Below are 10,515 nucleotides of genomic sequence, written 5' to 3'. Positions count from 1 at the left end.
ACAGTTTCCATCTGAAAAATTTTTTGCTGTGGTCAACCCCCGTATCGCCTCTCTATTTATGCCATTAGGATGCCACGGTTACACCGTTCGGCGTTAGCAATTGTCTGCAGAATTTCGACGACAGAGGCCTTAAGTGAGACAATCAATTCAGTGAAGTTGTCTGCAGTACCCTAGAGATCCAGTAATCCAGAGCGGAGGGACAACCGCTATTAAAAAAACGTTTTCTATCATTTGTGTTCCATGTTTGAACCTGGAAAACTTAATTGAGCATTTCCTACAATTTTCCATCAAACTTCAACAGAACTCAAAAATAAGTGAAAATTTATTGTGCGAATTCAGTTACAGCAATCAGATGTTCGTTCGTTTCTTTTTTCATTCAGGAAATTTTTCGTTTTCTTATCTGTTTCAACAATATAATACATTCACATATAAGTAGATGATATACTTTTTCGTGCTTAACTTCCAATCCGTAATTAAAAAGTGAGATTACCCAAACAAAATTTGTCTCCCAAAATATGAGATTAAAAAATAATCCTAGATAATATCCATACTTTTTGACATACAACCCTGTGTTTTCTGTATAATAGATCATTATTTTTGCGCGTGTAAAGAAAAAACGTCAAAGTAAATACTAATTAATATGGATGCCAGCAAAGAAAACAGATTTATAGACATAATTTTAATAAAATGTTTGTTAGGTAGTATCAACTATGCATTCATGTAACATCGTCTACGGATTTCCTTCGACTATTCATTATTAGCAGCCTATTGTGCAATTAAATTAGCTATTCCTTCTACTTCTTAATTAGCTATCGTTAATAATAATTATACAAACCAAAACCACTGAAATATTCTACCAAAATAATTTCTTTCATTTTTCTTTCAAAACAGTATTGTGAACGGGTATATTAATTTTGTGGATTTATGGGTAATTAATGCATTTGTGAACGTACTTATAGTTTCCTATTTTAGAAATTTTAATATTATAAAGTGCAACCCTGTGAAATCAAATGAACTGCCAGTCATCGTGGTTGTCAGGTCATAGATTACTACAGGTTTTGCGAATTTATTCGGTGAAGAATTCCAGAAAATAGTCAGATTTTCAATTAAGGAAAATATTTTTAAAATAAAATCTTCAATATGAGTGTACGTGTAATCAATGACGATGCTCACTTTCAGACAGAGCTTAGTTCAGCTGGAATCCGCCTTGTGGTAGTAGATTTTACTGCAAGTTGGTAAGTAAACGTATTTATCTAAATTTGGAGAAATGATTTGATTTGTATCTAAACACCGTAGGTGTGGTCCATGCCAGCGCATTGCTCCACATTTTGAAATGCTTCCTACCAAATATCCAAAGGCGATTTTCCTGAAAGTGGACGTCGATAAATGCCAAGACACGGCTGCCATCCAAGGTGTTTCAGCTATGCCTACATTCATTTTTTATCGTAACCGGGTATAAAAAAAAGCAATTAATAATATACATATGATTAACTAAAAAAGTTCGGGTTTTAGACAAAAATTGATCGCGTCCAAGGTGCGGATATAATGGTTCTGGAAAATAAAGTACAAGAGCACATCGGCTCTAGCGGGGGAGACGAGACAGGAGAAGATTATGGACAAGGACTCGTGTGTGCAAATTATATATTTATAAAAATCAAAAATGTTGCAATTCATGTATATTTTAGATGGAGCTGAATACATTCATATCGAAACAGGAATGCGAATGTTTGAACGAAGCCGATGACCATTGCCTAAGCCATTGTCTTACATCGAATGGGGGTTATCTCCAGTCTGATTGTGACGAGCAATTAATTTTGTCAGTTACATTTAATCAGCTAGTCAAAATACACTCTTTGAAATTCAAGGCACCACCACATTTAGGACCTAAAGAAATTAAGTTGTTTATCAATCAACCCCGTACAATTGATTTTGACATGGCAGAATCTATGACTAGTGTACAAAACCTAACGTAAGGATTTATATAATATTTTTTACATGTATTTTAATGATTTCTTACTATGTTGTTTAGATTGGAGCCTAAAGAACTCGAAAATGGTCAACAAATTAATCTGCGTTACGTAAAATTTCAAAATGTGCAAAATATTCAAATATATGTGCGGAATAATCAATCTGGTGGAGATGTTACACAAATTGATTATATTGCTTTCATAGGATCACCTATTACGACAACAAAAATGACAGACTTCAAACGTGTTGCCGGCAAAAAAGGCGAAAGCCATTAATAGTTGTCAATCTAAACATCTGTGAATTATATTGCAAAATTATTGCCAGAAGCTTTTCTACTGTTTTGAACAAGATAAACTGATTCAAGGCCGAACTACACTATACAGTAATATTGGTGTCTTGTTAAGATGCAATAAAACATAGTATTAAATAGTTCGAATTATGTGTTGAATGTATTTAATATTTGTTCCATATTTACCCAATTTACATTACTTGATATATAATAGCATTCCGCCGTAACTATTAAATATCAAAGATAAAAATTTACATGTATGAGTACAAATATTGCACTTATATCAAAGTCTGCTATTATTAATGGAACTATCGGCACTAGATGATTGTTTTTGTTTCCGCTTTTCTATATCCTTCATTAGTATAGACCAGGCTTTGTCTACTTGCTGTTGGGTAAATTCATCTGACCATTGGGAACTAAACACAATGTGCGATTTGGACACTACCTCACTGTTCTCCATTTGACTTGCGACTCGTTTTCGTGCGTCCTCCTCACTTAAGTTATTGCGTTGCACGATACGTTGCACAGCAAGTTCAGGTGGCACTATAGTAGACCATACTTCATGACACTCAGTGTCCCAGCCGGCTTTTAATAATATAGCCGCTTCAATTACAACAACGTCGCACTGATGTTGATCGTGAAGCGCACGTATACGACGTTTAACCTCTACTAAGAGTTCTGGCCATACAATATTATTTAAAGCGTCTAATTGCTTCGAATCATTAAATACAATTTGGCTAAGTTTTTGACGATTAATACGCTTATCTACGTCGATAATGCCACTTCCAAAGTGATCAATTATTTTATTGTAACAAACTTGGTCAGGTTCGTAAATTTGATGTGCAATCTTGTCACAATCCAACACTTGCGCACCTTTTTTAAGCAGCCGATTACACATAATACTTTTCCCAGAAGCTATGCCACCAGTAAGACCAATTACATAGGGCACGTCATATAAGTTAGGACGGGTCTATATTTGAAACATTTAGTAAATATATAATTAAATATATCCAAAAAGGTTGCATGAACAGTTTACTAACCTCAATCTGTTTTAGTCGAGTTCCTAACAAGTCGATACGTGTATTGCTTGAACTTACTTTCTTTTCTTTCGGACCACCGCCCATTTCACTGGATTCTACAATGTTTATACAATATATTTCAAGCGGTCGCAAGTTATTCTTAGTTCGTAGCTCATTTACTTTCTGACCACCTCTTTGCGTTTCGGCGCTCACCACTATCATATCCATATCTGGATCGGTTAGTGTTGGCCCAAATGGGTCATCGATTGGAACGACTTCGTATTGTAAACTCGCGTCAATTTCCGTAAGAAATCCCCGTATCTCTTCTATTCGTTTCCCCACAGGTAGTATCAATTCCGAAAGCGTTTTAGCTGCGAAATATAACTATTATATATTTTATTTGTTTAGCTATATTGAAACTTACATTTATTCATTCCCTCCGTAGTTACACCGACTACCAATCGGCGACAGCAACGAATTACCGCCTGTGTGAGGAATATCTTGTGGCCTGCATGTATACGGTCAAAAGTTCCGCCAACTACTACTGTATCATACATTTTTTGAGAATCTTTGAAACTTTGATATTCGCTAATATCTATGGCCGGTTTTGACTCTTGTTCTAAGTAAATTGGTTGACTGGGTATATCAAAATGTTGTCGCATACGTTCGCAAAGTTCGGGATAGTAACTATCGCAAAATAGCATATCGACAGGATTTATTTGCAAAGCATTGATACCCTGACCTCTCAATGACCCTACCAATATACTCATTTTCAAGCTTCTATTACACGATCGATTATGGTCCACATACAATTGAGATATCAAATGACCCCAGGTCGGCATTGGTTGACATTTTTCCGCCTGAATATTGAGGTGTATATATATTTTACCTACATACTTCTCTATAGCTCGCAGCGATGTTCCGACTTGTTTTATATTGGAAATAACTAAAAGGCCTGTGGAAGCCATTTTTTTACCCCTTCATAAATTTATTTATTATTTATTATTATTTATAGGGGATATATACAATATAACCCTAACTAAATTATCACACTGGCTACTAGGGCCTTCGGTAAATTAAATTTATTAAACATATGATTAAGTAAAATTAGAAGATGTTAACCAATAGATGAACTTTGAACGTGTTTATATATTTGTGATAAGAAAATCAGCTGGATAATCGACGCCGAGTTAGGTATGCAAAAAAAATTCGCGAACAATAGGAATGACAACTGTTCGATATACCTAATCATGTCATCAGTCTCCACTGAAAAAAATGAAAATATTTTTTAATTAACCTTTTCAAAAACACTTAAATGTGTATTTAAAGATACATAATTTTTAATCATGTACACAAAATAAATTGAAAGAAACTTTAAGCAGATTTACAACAAAAAATGTATTGGACAGGAGCCTGACGTCAGACTGGTAAAAATCGCGAAAAATAAAGTAGCTGCTTTGGGAAGACGCCGCTTTCAGTATTCAATTTACCGTCAGATAGACGATGACGATCGGTGACTACACCTCACTGGCAGGGCTTGATGCACTGCATCAACAAGTTTTAAAGAGCTTTATAAGAGAATTAGGAATATACCAAAAAACTTGTAGATCTTATGCAGCCTCGGTTAAAATCAGTTTTGAAACAAAAAGAAAGTTTAAAACAAACTTTACCTAAGCACACGAAATGTGCTACATTTTGTTTTTGTTTTAAATATTGTTCTTAAATTAAAATTACTTTGAAGTTATTTGTTTGTATTCATTTATATATATAGATATATCTATTTGAATGTACATTTAGGTTATTTTCAAAATATAATATAACTTACGTAAAAAACGTCATACATTTCTTTCCAAATACATTCGTATTCTAAACTATCTTAAATTTAAGGTACTAGTTTGGTCTAATACTCAGTTTTTATAGATTTTTTATAGGATTTTTTTTTTAAGAAAATAAAATGCTATCGATGGTGCTACAATACGAAAATTTTGTTGAAAAATTACAAAATGGCGGACCCACTTTGTTTATCGGGTGGAAATCAGACTGTAGTATGGAAAGTTAGTGCTGAAAAGAAACGAAAGTAGCATCTGTCAGAATGACAAGCCTACAGAATAATAATCAGTTTGACTTTTTCGTTTCAGATCTCCTGAAGCGCCAAAATCCTGTTGACCTACCATCTAACTTTGTTTGAGCCATCTATCTTTTTTTAAGACGCTTACTTTGGTGTCACACTACTACTAAAAAATATGTTTAAAAAATGTTTTTGTATACTATTTGATGTCAATAATAACATACTATAAAATACAAACAGACATAAATATGTTGAATTGGAATTCACCATAGGAATTGTTTTCAGCGTATCGACTTGTTGATGTTTGAAAATATCAATTCGAAGAATGAAATGGTAAACAAATCAGCCTCTCGATTCGCCTTGTATCAATTCCACTATAGACTAATCCCCAGCAAATACAATATATAATCTACTAAACTATACTGTCTATTTCAGCGTAATTACAGTTTTAATCATGCAAATGAATAAATATTTCTGTCCATCGATTCGGAACAGAAAAATTGTACTCTACATTTCTCAATCGAGGTGTTCCAGCTAGCTAGAAAGTGTTCCCGTCATCATTTTGAAACCAAAATACATATTATATATGTGGCGTTGATATACTCCATTAAAAATTGTTATATCCCATTATCAAAATTTTGCAACACTCGAAGGCAAGACGAATTCACACGAGGTGGCTTAGCTATAGCAGCTGATTTGTTTATTTTCTTGCGATTTGCTGATTGGAGTGTTAAACTGTACTACTTCTTTGTTGTTGCCTGATTGATTGTTTACGTTCTCATTTAAATTTTGACAATCAAGCTTCAAAATTGCAAAACCAAAATATCTTTAAGTGTTGTTGTGTTGCTAGTGAACTCATGAATTTGCCTGGATACAAGGCCAGTCAACAAAAGTTTATTTATGGTAACAATTTACGACATGTCCCTACTGAGATATTTTTTATGGTAAGTTGCATCCATTGTACAATGTCCATTGAATCTGTACAACGGTTGTGTCGAATAGTGAAGGAACATTAAGACGAAAAAAGTTACTAATATCGATAATTAATGCAACCCTGGAAACTAGTACAGGTATGTTAAGTGCAAACACACGTCATAATAAATGATTGCACTTGTGAAAGGCGGCCTTAAAAATTTCATCTTTCTAAATTGCTAACATGGAACCACTTTATCACCAAACGAATCGAATGTTGCAGGAAATCGAGCAGAATTTCCAGAAGTTGGCGCAAACAAACGGTCCTGACACGACAAATGTTGAGAATGATATTCAAATGAAAATTACTGCTGCAAATTCGTAAGTTGCTTTAAATGAGATTTGTGCGCCCTTTGTAATTATATTTTAAATTTTGTTAAGAAACTGTGACCGTCTAGATGTGTTACTTTATAAAGTTCCAGCTTCTCAACGTCCAAGTGCAAAAATGCGTATCGACCAGTTAAAATATGATATTCGACATTTACAGGGTTCATTGCAACTTTATCGGGAAAAACGACAGCGGCGCTTGTTAGAAATTTCCGAACGTGAGCAGCTATTAAGTCACCGCTTTTCAAGCAATTCTAATGGAACAGAAACGTGCCTAGACATAGACTATTCCTTGCAACATCACACGCAACTAAACAATGCACATCAAGGAGTAGATGATATGATTGCTTCTGGAGGCAATATATTAACTAGTTTAATAAATCAGCGGGAAACACTAAAGGGTGCTCAACGTCGAATCCATGCTATCGGCAGCACCCTTGGTCTATCTAATCACACTATGAAGTTAATTGAGCGTCGTTTTGTAGAGGATAAATATATAATGTTAGGTGGCATGGGTGTTACATTGCTTATTATTGGATTAGTCATTTATTTTGTAGTATTTTGAGTAAAACTAATAGGAAAAGTATGTGAAATTATAATTATTTTTTTTTTAATACTAATTATAATTTAAAATATGAGTAGGTTGAAATACGCTATAAGATCTATGTTTAAGTTTTAACATCCTAATTTGGAGGTAAATAAATGTCGACATCAAAAGAAATCCAGCTAAGTGCTGCGGAAATAACGTGGTTTTCCCCTTAATCATCGGTGTTTAATCTTTTTGTTAATGTGACCACTTTTTTTAGCTGATATACTAGAGTTGCCGGAAAGCTTATTCTTCGAATTAGTGTTTCCACTTGGGATATTAGGATCCTTTAAAGTATCACGTTGTAGGGTAGGTGTTGCTGCCCGATCTACATAAACAAAAATAACGTAATGATTAGGAGTCTTACCCTAAACCAATCAACCTACCATTATTTTCTTCTTTGCCAGTGCTTTTTATCGATGCGGGTCCATCGTGGGCCGTTGTTGTATTTTGATTCATAGCTATTTGATTATCACTCGAATCTTCATTTGTTATAGAATCCGACTCACTCGCGCGTTCAGCTTACAATAACATAAAATAAATATATAAAGAAAATGTATGCAATTATCATACACAACTTACGGTTACATATAGCCATTGAAGTAATGCTTGACTTTGAGAATAGGCGTTCAGCTTCTTTGAATTTTCGATTTCGTTTATCTGCTTTGGAATTTGTGGCTTTGTTGGAGGTGAGGTATCGCTCCCATCCACGTATTATATTGCCGCATAGTTGCGTGTCTTCAAGGTATGATCCTTCAAAAGCATAAATTTGTCTTTCTAAATTGGCCAATTGCTCCTAGAAAAAAGACAAGTATTTAACGGAGAAAACTTGGCCAACCAAAATAAAATGCACTTACTGATGTCTCGGCTTTTTTTTTAATTAAGTCCGCCAATTCTGCACGGGTATCTAAACTGGTAGATTTCGTCGTTGAATTTGTTTTAGACGATTTTCGCTGCTTTGCAGCACTTACATCGTTATTATTTTTGCTGCTTGGTGAACTCATTTTTATAAATTAACACTAAAACTTCGTTTGAAAATAAAATCTTTACTATAGCCCGAATAAATGGCAAATATTTTTGCCACTGTGCTGCCAGCACCTTTAATTTTAAATATCATCAAAGGATGCCACCCATATTTTACTTTCGAACAATAATCAATAGTTTTATATGGCGTTTATACTCAGCCTAATATATCATTTATGCTGAGCGTTGAATAGGCATTCTCAATGCAACTCTAAATATATATAATATTTATCTACACAAAATTTTCTACCCAAGTTAATAAATGCGACACCATGAACACATTTCCAGAAAGCAATGTTCGAAAGTTTTAAATAAGCATTTAAAGCTAAGCATGAAGCACAGAATTTACTTATCAAAAAATCTAAAAATTTTAGTTTTTAAAATGTAAGTATTGCAACTGCATAATGTAAATTGATTATTAAAAAGTAAAAGACAATCAGACGGATGAAAAATTTCTCTAATTCCAAATTCCCGGAGAGGATTTTTTCCTCAGAAAAACTTTAGAATGAGAAATTCGAGCTTCGAAACAACTGAATTTTTGACAGTTGGAAGTTGTATGAATTGTGTGAAAATTTAAGTTGCTTAAATAAAGTAGATAAAGGGCCAAAGTAAATAAAATTATCAACCAATGCATAGTACAGCTTTCCGAATTGTAGAAGAAATAGCGTTGGACGATTGGAGCCACAAAGCTTCAAGAAGGCATTAAATTTACATTTTAAATTCTTACATTTATGTATAATGGTTTCTCACACTATTCAAAATTCACAATTTCCTTTTTTCGAAACTCGTTTGGGTTAAGCAATCAGGTTGAATATTTCTGATATTTAAAGGAAACTATTTATTTTAATTATGTGGCAGCACGTTATTGTTTATTCTGTTTTGATCCCATTATCTTTTTTGTTTTCACCGCAAAAACGTTTATTTTGTCTCATCTAGCAATTGAGCCTATTGAAAGGAGCATAGTTCAAAGTAATATTTATTTTACCTGTTTTTTTACATAGGCATACTGATATAAAGGTGGAATGGCTGAAAGAAACTTGTATGTGCCGCGTGTCAACCAGGTATAATTTTATGAATATCTGGTATAAATAGGATAATCAAAATTTCCCTTGTGTTTTCATAGATCGACGCCATTCACCTGAATGGAGATATAACACGGCTAATACGGAATAAATTACTTGAGAACTTACAAGAAATTTCAGTAAGTGATATTTAATTTTCAAAGAAACTTAAGAATACTTAATGCTTCATTGCAGCCTACCTTGTTTGCGAAGATACAACCTGAATTGGACTTGCTTATACAATCGGCAATTTGGTTTGGATCCGTTGGTAGACAGTGCTCTACATTTGGTCAGCAATTGCTTGTTCTGTCCTATGATCCAGAACGTTTGACTGTGCCAAGATTGTTCTTACATTTTATGTTAACAATAATTCCTAGATACGTAAAAAATTTGGATGAGCGTCGGTTAAGTATACGCTCTGAATGGCTGCACAGAATAATCGAGTGGGGCGAAAATACAGCATTGCTCTTTTCTGTGCTAAATTTTTTCCGTTTCTTGAAAACCGGTCGTCAACCAAGTTTCGTTGATTTTTTATTAGGCTTGGATTACATTAGTTTACGCCACAATCAGCGACGTGACATAGGATACAAATACCTCACACGCGAGTTGTTGTGGGGTGGTTTCATGGTAATAAATTTTTGTATTAAATTGTTTTCGACAGTATAACTTTCCATTTACTTACATGAATATACAGGAAATATTGGGACTATTGCTGCCGATTATCAATTTTAGAATAATTCAACGTATTTTTAAGAATGCCCTGAAAAGCATACACAACATGACACCAAATAGTGCGAGGGCACATACTGTCGAGGATAAATTGACTACAATGACTTCGAATACTGTTTGTACCTACTGCGGTGAACGACCAACGTTACCTCATCACATGGGCTGCGGGCACATCTATTGCTATTATTGTTTGTCAGCCAATATTTTTACCGATGCAAATTTTAATTGCATTAATTGTGGTGCAAATTGTACTAATGGAATTCACGCGGTGTAGTTATAGCAGCATCTGTATGTAATAACTTGTACATACATTGTAGAGTGCACTATTAGGAATATGTTTTGTTATAAAGGGGAATACTATCGTGTTCCATGTTTTAAAATATGCACTATATTGATTTTATATAACGTTAAAATTTCAAAATAAAAACTTTACTTTTTTACAATAGAAATTTTTCATGTTTTCAAATAAGAAA

The 10,515-nt window shown here is 33.9% G+C and overlaps 5 protein-coding genes across 5 annotated transcripts; 3 read left to right on the top strand and 2 right to left on the bottom strand.

The window, feature by feature from the left end:
* Positions 1-1,006: 1,006 nt before the first annotated feature.
* LOC128860846 (thioredoxin-like protein 1) lies at positions 1,007-2,404 on the top strand. The gene is made up of 5 exons (XM_054098609.1): positions 1,007-1,235; positions 1,297-1,453; positions 1,513-1,626; positions 1,686-1,969; positions 2,030-2,404. The coding sequence occupies exons 1-5, from the start codon at positions 1,141-1,143 to the stop codon at positions 2,241-2,243; spliced, it is 864 nt and encodes a 287-aa protein (XP_053954584.1). The 5' UTR covers positions 1,007-1,140; the 3' UTR covers positions 2,244-2,404.
* A 13-nt stretch (positions 2,405-2,417) lies between these two features.
* Positions 2,418-4,494, bottom strand: LOC128860844 (bifunctional coenzyme A synthase). Its single transcript, XM_054098606.1, has 3 exons — positions 3,701-4,494; positions 3,298-3,647; positions 2,418-3,227 (listed from the first exon to the last, which is right to left on the bottom strand). The coding sequence occupies exons 1-3, from the start codon at positions 4,242-4,244 to the stop codon at positions 2,541-2,543; spliced, it is 1,581 nt and encodes a 526-aa protein (XP_053954581.1). The 5' UTR covers positions 4,245-4,494; the 3' UTR covers positions 2,418-2,540.
* Positions 4,495-6,422: 1,928 nt separating this feature from the next.
* LOC128859742 (probable Golgi SNAP receptor complex member 2) lies at positions 6,423-7,405 on the top strand. The gene is made up of 2 exons (XM_054096800.1): positions 6,423-6,637; positions 6,698-7,405. The coding sequence occupies exons 1-2, from the start codon at positions 6,501-6,503 to the stop codon at positions 7,206-7,208; spliced, it is 648 nt and encodes a 215-aa protein (XP_053952775.1). The 5' UTR covers positions 6,423-6,500; the 3' UTR covers positions 7,209-7,405.
* On the bottom strand, positions 7,225-8,327 carry LOC128859741 (chromatin modification-related protein MEAF6). Its single transcript, XM_054096799.1, has 4 exons — positions 8,087-8,327; positions 7,812-8,025; positions 7,616-7,750; positions 7,225-7,557 (listed from the first exon to the last, which is right to left on the bottom strand). The coding sequence occupies exons 1-4, from the start codon at positions 8,231-8,233 to the stop codon at positions 7,406-7,408; spliced, it is 648 nt and encodes a 215-aa protein (XP_053952774.1). The 5' UTR covers positions 8,234-8,327; the 3' UTR covers positions 7,225-7,405.
* Positions 8,328-9,168: 841 nt separating this feature from the next.
* On the top strand, positions 9,169-10,492 carry LOC128861135 (peroxisome biogenesis factor 2). Its single transcript, XM_054099054.1, has 4 exons — positions 9,169-9,313; positions 9,376-9,453; positions 9,509-9,940; positions 10,008-10,492. The coding sequence occupies exons 1-4, from the start codon at positions 9,275-9,277 to the stop codon at positions 10,314-10,316; spliced, it is 858 nt and encodes a 285-aa protein (XP_053955029.1). The 5' UTR covers positions 9,169-9,274; the 3' UTR covers positions 10,317-10,492.
* The last annotated feature ends 23 nt before the right edge of the window (positions 10,493-10,515 follow it).

The sequence above is a fragment of the Anastrepha ludens genome, chromosome 4 (assembly GCF_028408465.1).
Source record: "Anastrepha ludens isolate Willacy chromosome 4, idAnaLude1.1, whole genome shotgun sequence".
Taxonomy (NCBI): Eukaryota; Metazoa; Arthropoda; class Insecta; order Diptera; family Tephritidae; genus Anastrepha; species Anastrepha ludens.
Note: the sequence above shows the minus strand (reverse complement) of the source record. Positions and strands in the feature narration are given on the sequence as shown.

Bases quoted from the DNA above. Each gene is read 5' to 3' on its own strand.
- LOC128860846 (XM_054098609.1), top strand. From the start codon at position 1,141: ATGAGTGTACGTGTAATCAATGACGATGCTCACTTTCAGACAGAGCTT. The intron at 1,454-1,512 runs GTATAAAAAAAA...TTCGGGTTTTAG, and splicing joins TCATTTTTTATCGTAACCGG to ACAAAAATTGATCGCGTCCA. The intron at 1,970-2,029 runs GTAAGGATTTAT...TATGTTGTTTAG, and splicing joins ACTAGTGTACAAAACCTAAC to ATTGGAGCCTAAAGAACTCG.
- LOC128859741 (XM_054096799.1), bottom strand. From the start codon at position 8,233: ATGAGTTCACCAAGCAGCAAAAATAATAACGATGTAAGTGCTGCAAAG. The intron at 8,026-8,086 runs GTAAGTGCATTT...TCTTTTTTCTAG, and splicing joins AAAAAAAAGCCGAGACATCA to GAGCAATTGGCCAATTTAGA. The intron at 7,751-7,811 runs GTAAGTTGTGTA...TGTTATTGTAAG, and splicing joins TTCAATGGCTATATGTAACC to CTGAACGCGCGAGTGAGTCG.
- LOC128860844 (XM_054098606.1), bottom strand. From the start codon at position 4,244: ATGGCTTCCACAGGCCTTTTAGTTATTTCCAATATAAAACAAGTCGGA. The intron at 3,648-3,700 runs GTAAGTTTCAAT...TATATTTCGCAG, and splicing joins TACGGAGGGAATGAATAAAT to CTAAAACGCTTTCGGAATTG. The intron at 3,228-3,297 runs GTTAGTAAACTG...TTTCAAATATAG, and splicing joins CTCGACTAAAACAGATTGAG to ACCCGTCCTAACTTATATGA.
- LOC128861135 (XM_054099054.1), top strand. From the start codon at position 9,275: ATGGCTGAAAGAAACTTGTATGTGCCGCGTGTCAACCAG. The intron at 9,314-9,375 runs GTATAATTTTAT...GTGTTTTCATAG, and splicing joins ATGTGCCGCGTGTCAACCAG to ATCGACGCCATTCACCTGAA. The intron at 9,454-9,508 runs GTAAGTGATATT...GCTTCATTGCAG, and splicing joins AGAACTTACAAGAAATTTCA to CCTACCTTGTTTGCGAAGAT.
- LOC128859742 (XM_054096800.1), top strand. From the start codon at position 6,501: ATGGAACCACTTTATCACCAAACGAATCGAATGTTGCAGGAAATCGAG. The intron at 6,638-6,697 runs GTAAGTTGCTTT...AATTTTGTTAAG, and splicing joins AAAATTACTGCTGCAAATTC to AAACTGTGACCGTCTAGATG.